Genomic DNA, 18971 nt, shown 5'->3' on the forward strand with positions numbered 1-18971 from the left:
CTCATCAAGAAACCTCCCCTTGGGGCCTTCCCTGGTAGGTCCAGTGGTTAAGAATCTACCTGGCAATGCTGGGGACTCAGGTTTGGTCCCTGGTCAGGGAACTAAGATCCCACATGCCACGGATCAATTAAGCCTTCAAGCTGCAACTACTGAGCCCTCGAGCCACAGCTAGAGTCCAAGCACTGAGATGAAAGATCCCACATGACACAACTAAGGCCCGATGCAGCAAAAAACAAAACAAAACAAAAACTAAATGAAGAAACCTCCCCGCAGCAGCCTTGCTTCCCCTGTGTAACTCGCCTACTAGGTACTCCCCACACTTTTGGTTCATCTTGTTACACTGCTGATTTTGAATTAGTACATTTTATATCAGTCTTTTGTCTTTCATTACTTTAACTTAGTCAAGTCAACTCTGGGAAACTGGCCCCCTGTGCCTTCCATGACCCTCATGTTAGCAAGAATTTGGGAAATAAGCCAAGTTTTCTTGGTAGGTAAAATACTTGTCTCTTCTGGAGTTGTGCATCTCCGTCATCTGTGAGGGGATAAATGAACTCGGCCTGCTTGCTTGTTTAACGACTTCGCTCTAAACAGATGAGGTATCTGGAAGGGGCAGCGGTCTGTGCTGGAAGATCAGACAGACCTTAGATGGGAGTGAACACACCCAGAGGCGTGGGCTCTCCCTGGCCACCCCCACTGCCTGGCCACACGCCACAAGCCTAGTGGCTCAAAATGCAATGGCTCTTATGAGGAATTTATAGCTGTGGCCTATTTTAGCTGCCTTTCCCGGTCCTCTAGGATTTATTTAGCTTTTTTACATTCCTCAGTCCTTCATAATGTTTCTCAAACAACACAGAAAGCCTACAGAATTTACCATCATCAGAAACTGGCCCAGCCATCTCCTCCAGGCTGGGCAACCTAGTATGTGTTTAATAAAGATGTTAAACCAATCAGATCACGTATCACTTACGTCCTTCCGAAAGGGTCCTGCTTCACATCTCCTAGTCCTTATCCCCATCCCACAAAGCATCTACCTTGAGGATCCATGAAGACCTGTCTACAGACAGCGGGGCCCAGGGATGTCCTGGCTGCAAGTTGACAGTGAGCACAGATGCTACAAAGTAATTCCTGTACTTGTCCTGGCGATGGTAGAATCCGGGTTCCTCATCTGTCAGGCTCATCCCATTTGTCCTTGAACCTGTCAGAGCAGGGACCCCCCCCCGGCCCCCACCACTTCTAACAGAGACACACGGTGAACTCAACGTTTGAGAAGTTTAAGGTTTCTCTGAAAAAAATAATAAACTCAATCCTAAGTGAGAGATGCTGCACACCAGCTGCTGAGAAGTGAGACGACTGTCCTCTGGCCTGAATAATTTCACCCCGGCCGTTCCCCAGAGCTGGATGGAGGATGCAACAGGAACGCCCTTCAGAGCAACACCCAGAGGCTCACAAAGGCAAAGGCTAGATCGAACAGACTTCTCTCTCTTCTTTTTAAGTAACTGACCTCTTTGTTGCTGTGAGCAGGCGTTCTCAAGCTGCAGCGAGTGGGGACTACTCTTCGTTGCAGAGCACGGGCTTCTCACTGTGGTGACTTCTCTTGTTGCGGAGCATGGGCTCTAGGCGTGGGGGCTCAGTAGTGTGGCACACGGGCTTAGTTGCTCCAGGGGGGATTCTTTTTTTATATATGTGCTGCCAAAGCGAGCACCTGGGTGGATTCTTAACCAATGGACCGCCAGGGAAGCCCTGAACTGGTTTCTTACATGGCGTTTCGAATATTGCAAGTTCTCTATGCAGTGTTTATTCAACATTCTAAGGAAGTAGAAATTAATTTCAGCCAGTTCAACTGGGATTACCATTCAGAAATCATGACCCAGGACGTGCTCTTTGCAGGGGGCACTGCAGAGAAACCCCCTCAAATCCCAGAGGAGTGCTTCTGTCGAGAAACAACTGTCCTTTGTGACGTCCCTGACCCCTGTGTGCATGTCCTCCTGCCTGGTGTCCACAGGCCCCTCCCCCGCCCCACATCACTCACTCTGCGCCCTCCAGGGAAACACATGGGTCACGGCCCAACAGTGAGTCATGAAAACAGTTCCTGGAGCAAACAATGTGCATTAAAAAATGGAAACGCAATCAAAAAAAATCAGAATGAACCACTGGAAGAAACACGGATACTGTCTTGAGCAGTTTGTTTTATAAAAATACAAATGCACGTGTGGAGACAGTTTCCTATGTATCTATTAGTTAAGATGCAAAACATGGGAATTCCCGGCAGTCCAGTGGTGAGAACTCGATGCTCTCACTGCCGGGGACCCAGGTTCAATCACTGGTCAGGGAACTAAGATCCTGCAAGCCTACTGGAGTGGCCAGAAAAAGATGCAAACATGCGTTTTTACTGTGGATCAATGTAAAGAATGTTTCCATGACAACGTCACCTACTCCTGCAGCTTCAACCATCCTAAGGCCCCTGAGACCTATTAAAGCCAAGCCACACTTTTCTCGGGCTCGTGCTGAGTGCTTCTCATAGTCTACAGCAAATGTGAACCGAGAAGCTGGTCACACAGACGTCTCAAGGCCACACGTCTAACACTGAACTTGCACGACTCAGCTCTCCCTGTAGTCCTAGTATCCCGGCTTCTATGTTCAGCAGTGTTCACTGTGGTCAAGGCTGGGATACAGCAGTGAGCACAGTCATGGCCCCACCTCATGGAGGAAGCCAGGGAGGAAGCCAAAGAGAGCCAAGGGGCAGGTCCACAGAACTGAACGAAACCCCGTCTGCCTGGGCACGTATGTGATGTGGGAAGGAGGCAGGGTTCGTGCGGAAAACCAAGTCAGCAGCAGTTGAGTCTGAGCTGAGCCTAGAGACAAGGAAAGCCAAAGAAACAGTTTAAGCAAAAGGGAATGACTCCAGCTTATGGAAAAGGAGGACAGAAAAACCCCAGGAAGAGGGAAGTTTGTTAGAAAACTGGCACCATATTTAAAAAGGCTGGTGGTGGCCACGGGTTTGACAAAAGTGGATGGATTTACAACACTTAATCAAAGTTAATTGCACCAATAACGGACAAATGGATACACTGATACCCACAAGGTCACTTCTGACGCACTTGAGATAAAAATGCACGAACTGAATTTCCTCTGGAGGAAACACCAGACAAGCCCAAATTGCAAGAAAGTTGACAAAACAACTGACCAGCACTCTTCAAAAGAGTCAAGGTCGGGGAGGACAGAGACAGATTGGGAGCTATCACAGATTAAAGGAGACTGAGAACACGGGAACAAATGCCTTGTGGGGTCCTGCCCTGGATCCTGCACCAGAAAAGGGCATTATTGGAGCAGCTGATAATACCTGAATACGGTTTACAGACGGGATAGCAATACTGCACCAGTGTTAATGAATTCTGATAACTGTATTGTGATCACAGAAAAGGTTAACGTTTGAGAAGCATGGATGGGTACAGGAGGTACAGGAGTTCTCTGTACTATTTTCGTAGGCCTAAAAGTTAAAAAAAGTTTCTAGCTCAGTTAGCTCAAATCCAGCCTTCCTGACACCTGCCATATAGTGGGTCCGCCCTGGGGACGCACCCTGTGCGACATTCCCCACAGGGGAACCGTTTCCACCTTGCATCTGTGGCCAGGAAAATAACGGAAGCCATGTAGAAGTTAAAAATTCTCAGAAGCCGCATTTACAGAGTAAAAATAAATAGGCGAAATTAATTTTAATAATATAGTTCTGTTACTACAACAGATCCAAAATGTCAACATGTCATCAATATAAAAAGCTACAGGCATTTCATTTTCCTTTCTTTTTGGTACTGTGGCTTCAAATGCTGGCTGTACTTTACACCTGGGGGACATCTGGGGATGTTCAGCTGCCGTCTGAGTGCTGATGGTCTTGCTCAAGACACCTCAGACAGGCGCTAAGCTCCCCAGCTGAAGGAACTGAGCTTTATTTCTATTTCGCGCCCATCACTAAACACCGACGAGAATTTAAATACTGAGTTAACATGGGCTTCAAAATAAAGACTGAAAGCTCCCATGCCCACCCTGCACCCCCATGAGCCTGGGAACTCACGGGCACGGTGGATCCATCCTTCTCCATCTTCTGACACGGTTCCTTCTCAGTGCCTAAAACACAGAGGGTCATTTTTATAGTCATCACAAGAGGTGGGTCCCTTCCTTCCCACTGAGAGACTCCGGGAAACCCCAGTGTGGGCCTGGAAGGACATCTATGGACCCCTAAACCCCAGTATCTCAAGACCCTTAAAGGCACACTACATTCTGTTGACCGCTGTGCTGTGTTCAAAGTCCCGAACGCCCAGAGGAAAGAGCGGTCAGGGCCAGTCGTCCACAGGCAGAATCGTGTCAAGTGGAGAGAACGGCAAGACTGCCCCCTTGTGTCCATTAAGAGTTTTGCAAATGAGCTGTACTAACCACAGGATCATTTCACAAAAAGGAAATAGTAACACTGCTGGTGCTGCTGCTACGTCGCTTCAGTAACACTGCTGGTGCTGCTGCTACGTCGCTTCAGTCGTGTCCGACTCTATGCAACCCCATAGACGGCAGCCCAACAGGCTCCACCGTCCCTGGGATTCTCCAGGTAAGAACACTGGAGTGGGTTGCCATTTCCTTCTCCAATGCATGAAAGTGAAAAGTGAAAGTGAAGTTGCTCAGTCGTGTCCGACTCTTAGCGACCCCATGGACTGCAGCTTAGCAGGCTCCTCCGTCCATGGGATTTTCCAGACAAGAGTACTGGAGTGGGGTGCCATTGCCTTCTCCAATAGTAACACTGAAAAGTATTTTATTACCAAATTGAGGAGAGAATCTAAACTCCAGCCCTGAAGGGTACCCTCAATGGAATTAATGTAGCAGATCAAAAAAAAAGCTCTAAATTTTGATGCCTGGAAACGCAATATCCTCTCCACACCCTTTAAGTTGGTTTCCTCATTCTTACTCTACCACAGGAATCAACATTTACAAAAAACCAACACTATGCTTTTTCTAATGAAGGTATACGCATCTGCCAAAGAAAAATTTTAAATATGGAAAAACACACAAAATGCTAAAGCTACAATCCTCCACCTACAATCACAAATTATTATTTTAGGGCACTGTCAAGAGTGAATTATTCAGAACACAAATGGGACCATTGGTATTCCACTTAAAAACCCTATAGTCAAAAGCCCTGATTCCTCAGGACAACCCTGCCTCGAGTTCCCACTTGCCCAGGACTCACGGAGAACTGCTGAGCATTTTAGCTGTGCAGAGATCCCCTGGGGCACCTCTGCCTATGTATCCATCAGGACCCAGCCCAAAGGTGGCCCCTGGGAACAGCTCAAGCATGGTGCACTCACACCCTCCCACCCCATGCAACCGGGCCTCTGCTCACTACTAAGGCATCAACAGAGTTAACAGGAGTAGCTGTTCTGTTAGCAGAACCCTGGCTCTGTAAGCTTCTGCCAAAGGAATCTCCTCCTAGTGAGGGGAGGGCGTAATTCAACAGATATGGACAAGTCCCCTACACCAGGGAAAACTTGGGAAGATGAATCATTCATTCACAGTCCTTAACCTCAAGGAGTTATTAAAGATGACCTTCTGTAACTACTACACGGAACGGGAACGGAAGAAGAAATGCAGTGGGAACCAAGTGACTTTTCTGAGAGACCTGCAAGGAGGGGCAGAATTTCTACAGGGTGAGGGTGCAGAAGAGTGTTTCATACATAAGAAATAAGTGTGGGCATGAGTCCTCGGGGTGAGCCTGAGTAACAGCTAAAGGGGCACGGGGGGAAAAGGCAAAAAGGGTCTTTGGGGAAAATGTCAAAGCAGAAAGAGACCTGGGAAGAAATCTGGAACAGTCCTTGGAGTGTTTATTTTACAGACGGGAAACTGAGATCTGGATAGGGGTAGGGGTGGTGGTGGCTGGGGAGATAACTCTTGTGAAGTGCAGATTTCCACCTGCTTCTCTGATTTGATAGATCACGATCTTTTAAAATCTAAGTATAAAAGCCTCACATTAAATTACGTTGCTGAAGATACTGAGTTTCCAATAATGGTTAATGAAGTCAGGATCATGGTGCCAAGCACTTCACAAGTCAAGGTTAAGGCCACAGATACAATCTGGGACCTGGCAAAGGGCCTCGGATCTAGAATGTTCTAAGGTGGAAAACAGCAAGAAGCTTCAGCACAGGGAACTACCTGCGCTGCCTGATATAAAACAGATAAACAATAAGGACCTACTGCATGGCACAGGGAACTATATTCAATGTCTTGTAATAACCTATATTAGAAAAGAATCTGAAAAATACATATATATACACACACACATATTACATATATATATATAATTGAATCACTTTGTTGTATAGCTGGAGGCAACACAACATTGTAAATCAACTGCAATTAAAAAAAAAAGAACACTATCTAGTGAGGAGACATGACTTACTATGCAAAAAGCACTCTAACCTGTGCCTACATGTGGAAGTAATTATATTTGTTAGTTACTACTATTTCTATACATGAAACAAGGAGCTCAAAAATCACAACATGGTTGCAGATCACTACACTGGAAGCTGTGGCCAGACAAATAAATTATTTAAAGAAATCAAGCAGTCCCACACACGAGTGTCTCCGCACACTCTGTCACACTTATCCACATGTTGCCTGGCATTCCATGGATGCCCCTTGGTGTCTCCTCTCCAGGCAAAGAAGCAAAGCACAGACCAGCAGTCTAACCTATCCTTTGGGGGCCCAGTTCTCCAGTCGCTCTAAGCTGCCTCCTTGCCCTAGGCTTCCAGGCATTTTTATGCTTATGTAAGTAAGAAAGATGAAGATTTGCTTCCGTACCTGCTTCAGAGGATGAAAATGCATGATTTATGGCAGACACGGGAACATTGGAACATTCAAAGTACTCCAGGTCGTCCTCTGGCTCACCTTTCCCCTCGGCCCCAGTGGGTTTCTGACCCGATGACGTGGATGCCAGCTTCTCCTCATCGGTAGCATGACCGTCCCTGTTAGAAATGTCTGCGATCTGGGAGATCACTGCTCCTTCATCCTGAGAAAGGCAACAGAGGCGATGCTGCCATTTAGGAGGGAAACTAACACGTCAGGAACAGCAAAGCAGCCGCCATACTATACGATGCTCTCCACGGACCTGGGCACCAATCAAGGAAGAAGCTGCAGCCTCTGAACCATGGAAGGTGTATTTTCTAGGGATTACCCTCTGTGATTCAACTCCAGGGTTTGAAAAATTAGGCTTTTCTAGCCTAAATTATAAGAAAGAAGTTTAAGTGGCCGAAGGCAGTGGTCTTCATATTTTTTGCTCCAATAGTTACTAAATTACTTGGGAAAATTTGTGTAATCCATTGTATTTTCAGGTGTCATCTAGAACCTTTCAGTATGAGTTTAAACAGTCAGAAAGGATATAATATCTGCTATATATTATTTATTTGCTTATTTATCTTTCCTTCCAGTTTTATTCAGATGTAATTGACATACCGTACTATATAACTTGAAAATGTACAGCATAATGACCTTACAGATATCATGAAATTATTACAGTAAGTTCAGAGAAAATCTATCCTCTCATATCAATACAAAATAAAGGAAAAAAATTTTGTTCTATTTTAAATATTGATTTTGCTTATTAATTCAATTTAGTTACTCTAGTGATCCGATACATTATCATCTATTTAAAATTGAACATAAATATGTTCTTAATGGTCAGAAATTTACATCATTCCTTTTCCTCTATAAATTTGTATTTCCTCTCTACTTCCATTAAGAAATTATCCCAAAGAAATGTATTTGCATGCTTGAAAGTCTTTTGAAGTTCTGCTATTATATTTATTAAAAAAATTTTTTTTCTACAAGCCTAAGTCTTTAAGTGTCAACATTTTTTTTCTTCTGGAAAGTTATTTCATTTACAAATATACAATTTATTCTAAAAATATTAGTGTTTTATAAGTACAATCAATCACAAAAGTAAATTTTTTAAAAATGGAAATTATAACATTTTGTTGCACCAATCTTAAAAGTAATTTTACAAAGTAATATGTGTTATTTTTCCGAAGCAAGTCCAAGGTAAATTTTTCATGTGGATAATTTTCAAATGATCCTACTATACAGCACAGGGAACTCTGCTCATTGTTATGTGGCAGCCTGCATGGGAAGGGAGTCTGGGGAAGAATAGATACATGAAATATGGATGGCTGAGTTCCTTTGCGGTCTACCTGAAACTATCACAACATTGTCAACTGGCTTTATTCTAATGTAAAATAAAGTTTAAAAACAAAGGCAAACAAACTAAAAAAAGGTAAAATTTTCATGGTTCTTTTTGTCTGCTCTTTAGCAGCATTTGAAAGTAGATAGTTCATACATTTGTAATAGATGAAAAATCAAATTGCAAATCTTTTCTTTAATCTTAAACTATGTACCAAGCTTTTGGTCCTGTGTAAGTTCACCTTAAAATGCATTCTATTAATCAATGAATGTATTTCTGTAACGGTTATACTGAAATAAAATTTTAAAAAGGAAAAATAAAGCATCTCACTGCAATCAAATGGGCCTGGGTTTGGGGGGGTTTATTTGTGTTTCCCAATTAATTCATATAGTCAAGGATAAATATTTACTGCTAGAATAAAGCAAAGGTCAGCATCAATTTTATTCCTGCTTTCCATTTTTATAATCAATTAATAAATAAGTTAAATAGAAGAAAGTTTGATAACAGAAAAGTCTCAATTCTTTGAACCCCTTTCCAAGTTATGTACCAAGAAATTCTATCATCAATAATTTTCTTTTTAATGGAAATATAAGTGACATATATCACTGTGTCAAAAGTTATTTTTAATCATGTATCAGCTGACAATTCAGGTTCTCCTATTTGGTGGAAAGCAATGAACTGGAAAACCATCTGACTTTTAAAAATATATTATCCAGTCATTGCAGTCAATCACCTTAAAACTTACACCAACATTTCAAATCCCTCTTTGGTGCTCAGAGGTTCCATATCCAATAGTACAACAAGACAGAGAATGGGTGAGAAGGAACTTTTCCCCAAAAAAAGTGGGAACAAAGTAACTGTGAAGGAATAGGGCCCTTTCTCAGATCCACTTAGGAAGTCAAGGGACTGGGAATCGGCTTCCTTAAAGAGAGTACTCAGATCCCACTGGAAAAATCTTCATTAGCCACCACCCTCATGGGGAACACTGGTCTAAGAGATAAGCTGATGAAAGGGACAGACTTACCTGAGAACACCCATCCAAAGCAAGAGACTGGGCTTCATATTTCTTCACCTTACAGCCACTCCTGGGGGAAAAACAAACAGAACACCAGGCTGGTTTGGCATCACACGGACAAGCTCCCAAGCCGTGAGATGGAGCAGATAGCGGTGTGTGCAGAAACCAGCCAAAGCGCACAGCCCCACACGAGTCACACCGCCACACGCCAGAGACGGGAACACCTTGGCGCCTCTGAATCCTCTCCCGAGAGACAGGGCAAGCGAAAACTGTAATTCAGTGATCCCCTCACTTGTTTCTGCGGGATGCTAAACACTGGCTCTCAGGCCCCTATGGTTTTTAACTGCAACAGCGTTCCCAAGAGCAGCCCCAGCACCTAGACACGGCGGGTCACGTGATCCGCGCTCACCTGGCTTTGACAGTCACCAGAAAAATTACCACGCCGGACCACATTCTTTAAAAATTCTTTATTGTGCTAAAAGCCACAGAAGTCTGGTAAGACAGCTCCAGACCTGTGTGCTCACAGAGGGCTGTGGGCAACAGAAAATATGAAGATAAAAATATCTGAGCAATCTGTTACCACAGTAGTAAGATAGAAAATGAACATCATGGTCGGTACTGCGGACACTCACACCTCCCGCTATGTTTAAACTCGCATGTAATTTGTGATCTGAAGACTAGTCCAGATTCCGTTCTGTTTTAATGAACCTAAAACTTCCAATACCACCACTCTGACCCACCCACCCCCATCACCAAATTGCAAGCTCTTCTCGTTTTGTGGGACAAAAACAAAGACCAGCATAGATGGTACCAGAATATGGGGCCCCCACCTCGTCAGTGCCTGATTTTCTTTCCCAATGCCTGAGTGTCACCCTGCTACCAAACTCAAGCTGAGCTGACTCAGGAAAATGTATCCCCTGTGCTCCGAGGCGGCAGCCTTATCTTATCAAAAAAGTCAACTGTTTCTGACACTAAACAGCCCAGCAGTTCCTCAAACCACCGTGGGGATGACCAGGCGGCCAAGCCAGCACGCAGCATCACAGCGCCACACGGGGCGTGCCAAGCCAGGGACGCAAGCTCTCACACCTAAGGTGGGAGGGCCTGTCTCCAAGCCTTTGGGTACAGATGGCAAGGCTAAGCTGACTCATGAAGTGGCAAATGAAATGCGAAAAGTCATCAGAAGATTCAACTCAGAAAGGGAAGCCAACATGCTGTGGAGGAGATGGTCCAGGGAGGGCGGGGGAGGAACTGCCAAGGGTCCCGAGGGAGCCAGAAACAGCAGGAGTACTTACAACAGAAAACAGAGAAATTTCACTTGTTCAGTAGTCCTGATGCACCAACAAAATTAGAGACGGGAAAGAGACAGACAGATGGAGAAAAAAATCATGTAAAGCCTGGAATATTTATCTCTAGTCTGGCAGATGTAAAGGCTGCAAAGTTCTATGAGATGAGACAGAAATTATAAACGTCAGATTTGTCAATATGACCTCTAGTGAGTGAATGACTCTCAGGAGTAAGAGAGTGGTGGAAACATTCAGAAATGCCACATGGTCAAATTTAAGGATGAAAAGTAAACCAAATAGTTGTAAATGTAAAAAAATTAACATTACTGCTGAGTATGTTTACTCTTAAATGTCTAGTCATCCAGATTAAAGACAATCAATGCATGAATAAAAATATAATTGAAAATATATCTGCTTATACCTGTCAGTGTCTATCACTCAGACACTCAAAGTGACTTACCTAATTTATTTTATTTGCCCGACAAAATCCCAATCATAGGATGATCTTTTTCATTTTTTATTTCATTTTTATTATACAACAGTGACTCTATTTCCCTGTGCTATACATTAGGTCTCTGCTGTTTATTTTATATATAGGAGTGTGTATCTGTTAATCCCAAACTTCTAATTTATCCCTGTTCCCCCACCTTTCTTCTGTGGAAGACTGTTTTCTATGTCTGTTGGTCTACACCTGTTTTGTAAATAAATTCATTTGTATCATTTTTTCAGATTTCACATACTAAGTGATGTCATATATTTGTCTTCCTCTATCTGCAAAGTCAGTGAGATTTTGATAGACTTGGCCAAGAAGATTTAAATATTATTTGAAATTTAAAAAAAATTAAGTTAAAATTAAAAAGATTAGTAAAGAAACTTTACCATGCATTAAACTGTCTTTATACTGGATGTCTATATTACGGGAGAAGACTCTGAGATGTCAGTCATATCATCTTTTAAGAAGTCACACAAGGACCCTGTTATCAGAACTTCGAACTCTCTTCTAGGTGCTATCTACTTCTACCTGTTTACTTCCACTCTTTTCTACAATAATGGAATTTGCTAAATAAAACCCCAGAGTTACACAACAGGTCAAGCATCTTTCTCCTGTGGAAAGAAGGAGGCAAAAGTCTTGGTTGCATGTGAGTTTTTTTTTTTTTTTTTTAATACATAAGGTATTTTAGACCAAGAAATTAATTCATCAAAAACAGAATGGGGTATTGTAAAGTAAAATAAAGTAAAAATAAAAATTAAAAAAAAAAACAGAATGGGAGGAAAATGCTAGCAAGTGAGGGAAGTATGGCTGGGAGAGGGTACTTCTTGCTACCGAAAACAAGATGTAGGATAAACTTTCCTCCCTTTGGATTTAGTTTTATGCCACATGAATGCACGGGCTACGCACCTTCAATAAGCGACTAAAAGAGAGGCTCCCAATGAGCCCTTATCAACCCTGAGAGGTAGGGTCACTGATATTTAGAGGACCCCATATTAGAAAGCACCTAGGCAAAGACCTGGCCATCGCATCCCCCAGGCAACAGGTAACTAGATACAGGTAACTAACCCGAGCCACAGAAGAGCATCCTGAGGACAGCTGATCAATATTTTTTGGCAACTGTTTAACTGCCTGTCTGGCTCAGCAACCACTTAACAATCAAAGAACAGAGTAAGAACAGATGACCTTTCATATTCTGAGGCTGTTAAAGAGGTGAGTCAGATTCAGGCAACTGGTTAAAAGATTCTTGATTCTTTTTGGAAACTCACTTCCTTACTGATAAGAGCCAGAAGTCTGACCAGGAGATGTAAGAATTCACAGTAGCTCTGAGTGGTAGGTTTGTTTTCAACAGGAATCACAGCTTTCCGTTCAAGTGAAAAGACTTCTATATGCCCCTTCCCCCAGGTTACTGACACTACACGGGCACCCTGCAGCCCTGGGAGCTTTGTTCCATCCAGAGAATCTGCAGACGGTGGCTGGCACTGATCCCTGAGTTCTGTCTATGACACCCCACAGCTCAGACAGGATTTCTGAAAACCATCAGATCTCTTCCTGCCTAGCTCATGATATTCTTTTTTTTTTTTCTTTTTAAAAACAGGAAAAAACATATCCAAGGTTAGGGGGTAAAGAACTCAGCTGAATAAGCTGAGGATTCAGAAGCAAGGCAGACATCTATAAAGGAGACCTCTGGCATCTCTGATTCCACAGCAGAGTCAGGCACAACAGTGAAGGCTGCGTCAGAGGCTACAAGCTGTGTGTCTGCCCCGGGGGGCCTCCCCCCAAACCAAAAGCAGTGGCCAGATTCTCGGAGAGGACACAGAACACAACGCCCACGCCCGGCCCCACTCACGTTATTAAACGCGACTTGGCCTTCTTGGGTGATTCTAAGATTTCATTAACTTGATTACCGGCGGGAGAACCAAAGTCACCGCTGGTGAAAGTCATACTGGGTTTAAAGGGATCTGCGGACTCGTCAAAGTGGTCCGGGTCAAAGCAGTAGGAGCCCTGGGCGGAGAGCTGGGGCGAGTGCTGCCGCGCCAGGGGGCTGCCGCAGGGCCGCAGGGTGGGGCTCGCCCCGGGGCCCGGCTCCGGTGGCGCCTTGGCTCCATGAACCTGCGGCATGACTCTGCTGCCCGGTTTCCGGCCAGGCTTCCTCTGGAGGGCTCTCCTGGACTCCACGGTCTCCGCGTCTTCGACGAAATCGAACTCGCGTTGTAGCAGGGGGCTCCTCGCATCCTCCGGCCGCTCGGCCCCCGAGTCGTGGGCATCTCCGCCTGGCGTTTCCATCATCTCCGGGGCACATTTCTGGCTCCCGGCCTTCCCATCCTCCCCGTCGGGACGCACACCCTCCAGGGCAGGGGCCGCTTCCGAGAGCTCGCCGCCCAGCGCCTTCTTCCGCAGGGGCACGGGCCGCGGCTTCCGCAGGCGGCTCCGGCCAGCCCCGGGCTCTGGACGTGGACTGCCCGCCCCGGGGTCAGCTTCCAGGGTGGCGCCGGCGGTCATGGCTTCGCTGTCTTGCACGCCCGCGGCTGGGCCGAGGAGCACGGCTGTGCCAGGCGCCCCGGGGACGTCCCCGCAGTTCCTGGATTCTATGGAAAACGGCCTCACGACGGAGATCTTGCTCACGTCATGTTCGGGCTCTTCTCTGAAATCCTTGACTGGGCGAGGCCCGCCGGCGGGCGACGCTGCCTCCTGCCCTGAGGGTCGAGAAGCGGCCGCAGATGAACAGCTTCCAACCACTTCAGCCACCAGCTCTTCGTCCTCTTCTTGTGAGTCTGAAACAAAACACAAAAGCCGTCGGTTAACAGATGACCTTTTCGGCATTAGTGAATCTTCTCTACTAGCCGAAGCCACGCAGACAGATGGCAGGCTCTCCCCGTTTTGCTTTTACAAGCATCCCTAAGGTTCTGTATCGATGGTGGTGAGGCCTGAAAGGGGAGACTTGGTGCTACGCTCTAAAGGGTGCCTGTGTATTACCCAAGTCATGATAATGTACTAGGACTTCCTTGGTGTTTGGTGGCTAAGACTGCACACTTCCACTGCAGGGCACATGGTTCAGTCCCTGGAACTAAAGATAGCCCATGCTACGTACTTCGGCCAAAAAAAAAAGTTATACAAATAGTAATTATACCAAACAGAGCTATTTGAGAAAAGGTGAAGTAGATCATGGGTCCTCTGCAAAGCATATTAAAATTATGCTGAAATTCCACAGGTTAAAACAACTGGTTTGGAAGAAGCTTTGGACCCTGACAGCTCACAAACAGGGATCTCATCTGGCATGGACATGGTTCCCAGGCACTGCCTGAGAGGTTCAGGGTCTGGATTTTATGCAGCAAATGGATTTTAATCTCTGGATGTTAAAAATAAGAATTCCTTCTTCCCCAGGATAGAATTTAAATAACTGGACTGTTTTAAAATTAAATGAAACACTCATCATGGTCTGCTGAGAATAACTTCTCTGTACATGTAAAAACCAAAAGAAGCAAATAAAAAAGCTAATTAGAAAAAGCAGAGATAGCAAAGTGGTTTCAGGAACAAACAGTCCTTATTTTACTAAGACACAAATCATAAAAAATTTTACGTCTTTAGAAGCTTTGTCTCTCAACTGGCCAGGAATTCTCTCAAATCATTTGTGAAAATGAAAGATCCTTTTTAATTGGGGTCAGTCCATCCTAAAGGAGATCAGTCCTGGGTGTTCATTGGAAGGACTGATGCTGAAGCTGAAATCCCAATACTCTGGCCACCTCATGCGAAGAGTTGTCTCATTGGAAAAGACCCTGATGCTGGGAGGGATTGGGGGCAGGAGGAGAAGGAGACAACAGAGGATGAAATGGCTGGATGGCATCAGTGACTCGATGGACATGAGTCTGGGTAAACTCCGCGAGTTGGTGATGGACAGGGAGGCCTGACGTGCTGCAGTTCATGGGGTCGCAAAGAGTCGGACATGACTGAGCAACTGAACTGAACTGAAGGAGAAACACTGCTACCAAGAAGTTGTGTAAATGAGGGTATTTCTTCAAAGCACAAATTAAGATAGTGCTTTCCTGACTTAGTATCTGAAGTGACAATAGAGTAGCAGCAAAAACCGAGTAAACTGGTTATTATCATAGTATCTCATGATTTAACAAAAACTCAGAAATGACCATCTTGTCATACTTCCTAATCATAATCCAGGATCAAAGAGCTGAGTATCACTGGGAGAGGTTTTGAAAGCACTCACACATCTTTTTACATGATTCCTTTATGGTTGGAACTGGGCAGTGCATTTACAAACTTTTCTGCACAGATACTTCAGATATTCTACTAATGTTCAATATATCTTGTTCTTTTTTTGTTTTGTTTTGTTCTTAAAGATATATTTAACTGTTATTAATGCTCGTCAAGGCTATGGTTTTTCCAGTAGTCATGTATGGATGTGAGAGTTGGACTGTGAAGAAAGCTGAGCACCGAAGAATTGATTCTTTTGAACTGTGGTGTTGGAGAAGACTCTTGAGAGTCCCTTGGACTGCAAGGAGATCCAACCAGTTCATTCTAAAGGAGATCATCCTGGGTGTTCTTTGAAGGAATGATGCTAAAGCTGAAACTCCAGTACTCTGGCCACCTCATGGGAAGAGTTGACTCACTGGAAAAGACTCGGATGCTGGGAGGGATGGGGGGCAGGAGGAGAAGGGGATGACAGAGGATGAGATGGTTGGATGGCATCTCCGACTCAATGGACATGAGTTTGAGCATGCTCTGGGAGTTGGTGATAGATAGGGAGGCCTGGAGTGCTGCAGTTCATGGGGTTGCAAAGAGTCGGACCCGACTGAGTGACTGAACTGAACTGAACTGAATGCTGGAATTAAAAAAAAAATTTACTTTTATTGGCTGAATCAGGTCTTAGTTGCAGCATGTGGGATCTAGTTCCTTGACCAGGGATTGAACCTGGGACCCCTGCATTGAGAGCGCAGAGTCTTTGTCACTGGACCACCAGGAAAGTCCCCAATGCTGGAATTTTTAATAAAACTCTCAGTGTGTGGTATCTCGGATTGAACATACTTCAAAAGGATTTTCTTTTAAAAGACAAAGCCAGTGTGGCAAAATCTTGGTAACTGTTGAATCCAGGGCTGGGTAAATTGGAGTTTTCATTGTACTATTTCCTCTATCGTATACGCTTGAAATCTTGCAAAATAAAAAATTTCAAAACTCAACTGCCTTACACACAGAATTTTAACAAAAACATTTTAAAGTGTACTGACAATTTAACTTGTGTGCATATAGATTCTCTAATCTCTTTCTACATATTTGAGCTGTGATGAGGGTGTTACTGATTGTTTCTCTGTGCTGATGGGAGGTAGGTAGACAAGTAACAGTGAAAACATGCCATCAAAAACCCGGAGCTGCAAAAATCTACATGTGACAGTCTTGGTTAGAAGCCAGGCTGGGTTTGGGCACGCCTGCTCATACCCTAGCATCAGTCAGTTGAAAAAAATAAAGTCTTTATTATCACAAAGTACAGAAAGTGACTACTTATTTTACATGAGCCACAGAGAGTGTTTAAGCAGATTTACTTATAAATCAGATTTATGTTCTCAACATCTCTAGCTGAAATGCAGGGAAGGGATGGAAGGAGTTCAAAAAAGGAACAAACAGAACCGCTAGTGTGTTATTCTGGGGCTTTGATTAGGGCAGTGCTAATGGAAGGGAAGAGACGTGCACAGCAACTGAGAAAATGAGGTGAGATGGAGAAGGCTTGTGAGGCGCTGGATGCAGAGCTGAAGCGGGAGGAGGCATCAGAGGTGGCATGTACGTTTCCCGCTCGTGAAACAGGATGGTGCTACTACTCAGTGAGACTTGGGGGTACCAGCCAAGGAGCTTGGGGCTGTTGGAATGGGGCTCAAGGTCGGCCCCTGGACACTGAGAGCTGTCTGGGACCCTGAAGCAGAGAAGCTGAGTAGGAAGTGAGTGAGCACAGAGAAATCTAAACTGCGATGAGTACGGGACATAACTGAAGTGATGACGTTCATGTCATTACCTTCAAAGTCACACTGGATGCTACAAAACTGAACGGTATCTCCCTTCTACACACTTTCATCTTTGAGCCTTAGCATATTTTATTCTAAATTTTTTAGATAGAAGCTGATTATCTTTTTCTCTCAAAAGAAGGTAAACCTAAAAAAGATTAAACAAAAACTTGAAGTGTATCTTTTGTCAATTAAAAGTAATGCTATTAATAATGACATCTGTATCTTTATTAATAACAATACAATGTCAGCTACATAAGAACATGTCCACACATCTTTAAGATGCTTACTGAAACATCTGTGACATGCTATCTGGAATTTGTTTTAAAAATAACTGAAGTAATAAAACAGAAGAAAAAGAAGATGAGGGGACGATGGGACCAAGTCTGAGAAAATCTGGACAATGATTTAACCTAGGAGGTAGGAACACAGAGGCTCCGCTTTTCCATATGACATTGGGAGCTGAGGACAATCAAAGAAACACTGTCTTTTGTTCCACAACTTCTCTCCCAATCTCCCCTTGCCATTGAGACATTCTAAATGTTTATGGCTGGTCTCTCTCATGGGAGCCCTGTCCTCTGTGTTCTTCCCCCACAGGCTGGAGATCAGTTGAGGGGAAGGGTGAGGCTGAGACAGGAGAGGACAGTGTCTCCAGCCCAGCGGCCCTGTCCCTTCTGGCAACATTTGGTCTTCATTTCCTGATTCCTTCACCATCAATCCCGCACCTCCCAAAGATGGAGGAAAGACCTCTGGAGTCACCTTCTGAGTCTCTCCTAGCTTTCTACTTCTGTCCTAGTCTCCCCTATTAGCAAAGGCAGGGCCTTCCCACTTCCCACCCCCCTCCACTTGCCTCTACTCCTCCAGACCCCACCCTTCCCCATGTCCACCGGCCATGAGGGATGAGGGATGAGGACGGATATGCCTTCACAACCTGGGGACACCTGGAGGGCCGCTGCATCCTAGAGCATGCCACCTGGCAAGGGGGAGGGGAAGGCAGACAAGACCCCTCATCTGAATTCACTCCCCCAGTCTGAGCAGAAGACCCCCACCCCAGCATTTCTTGTCCAACTCTAGGCAGGTACCAAGTGGGCAAACCTGCCCATCCTAAGTGCACTCCCTGCAGGCCCCAGCCTGGTCTAGCATCATCAGTCACCAGGACAGAGCACCACGGGGCAGGAGGTGGGGGTGGTGGGGGGTAGGGGGGGTGGTGGGAGGAGGGGGAGGGCAGCTCAATGATTTAAGCCAGGGTGGGCAGTTTGTGAAAATGTGAAAGCTAAACCCAAGCTTCTCACCTAACTTGAAGTGATACGTCTGAGTGACGTTTTATTTGCATTTATACTCTCCGTCAGCAAGCGTCCCGGTGCCAGCTGACACCCCCTACCTGGGGCTGCCCTAAAACAGGACCTAAAGGGCAAGCACCGCACCACTAGTAACTGGAAGAAGTAAAACAGCCAGTGTCCTCAGGCTCCGGGTAGGTCTCCCACTGGTTAGCATGAGTTCTAACCTCGGGTCTTCAGTCCTGGCTTTCATCTCAGAGCCCGTTATGTAACTAACCTCTATTCATCCTTCCATTTTTACGCAAATTCTGCTCTCCTTCAGAACCTTCCTTCCAGGGGCGCTGATAAGCTCTATCCCTGGAATGAGTCTCATGCGTTTGGATGACTCTGACAAGCACGGCACTGCCTGGCGGCATGGTGAACAGAGAGAGATGAGATCAGTGGATGATTTCAAAGCAAACACTGAGGAAATCCAAAAATAGACCGACATTTCCACTTCTGCCACGTCTGTTGCTGTTAATCAAACTCTTCTTTCAACAAGCACCCTCCCCTAGATCTAAATGTGTGATGCACCCATGGGTGCTCTAACACAGATGCCTCTTATGCTTATTCAGGATGTAGGCTAGTCTCTTGTAAAAAGGGATCTTCCCTTCCCCGGCCCCCACCCCGCCTTTATAATACTTTTAAAAGAAAAG

The 18971-nt window shown here is 45.0% G+C and overlaps 1 protein-coding gene across 10 annotated transcripts in view; it reads right to left on the reverse strand.

Annotated features, from left to right (window-relative positions):
- Positions 1 to 18971, reverse strand: part of TACC1 (transforming acidic coiled-coil containing protein 1) — a 93942-nt gene that overhangs the window by 14697 nt on the left and 60274 nt on the right. For 2 of the 10 annotated variants that reach the window (XM_068971725.1, XM_068971723.1), the window contains exons 3-6: positions 12847 to 13771; positions 9234 to 9294; positions 6922 to 7042; positions 4067 to 4119 (exon numbers count right to left, since the gene is read on the reverse strand). In XM_068971725.1, coding sequence (XP_068827826.1) covers positions 4067 to 4119; positions 6922 to 7042; positions 9234 to 9294; positions 12847 to 13771 — 1160 coding nt within the window. Of the gene's footprint in view, positions 1 to 4066; positions 4120 to 6834; positions 7043 to 9233; positions 9295 to 10516; positions 10553 to 12846; positions 13772 to 18971 lie in introns of all 10 variants that reach the window. The other 8 variants (XM_068971722.1, XM_068971720.1, XM_068971729.1 and 5 more) reach the window with 6 other exon arrangements.

The sequence above is a fragment of the Capricornis sumatraensis genome, chromosome 4 (genome assembly GCF_032405125.1).
Source record: "Capricornis sumatraensis isolate serow.1 chromosome 4, serow.2, whole genome shotgun sequence".
Taxonomy (NCBI): Eukaryota; Metazoa; Chordata; class Mammalia; order Artiodactyla; family Bovidae; genus Capricornis; species Capricornis sumatraensis.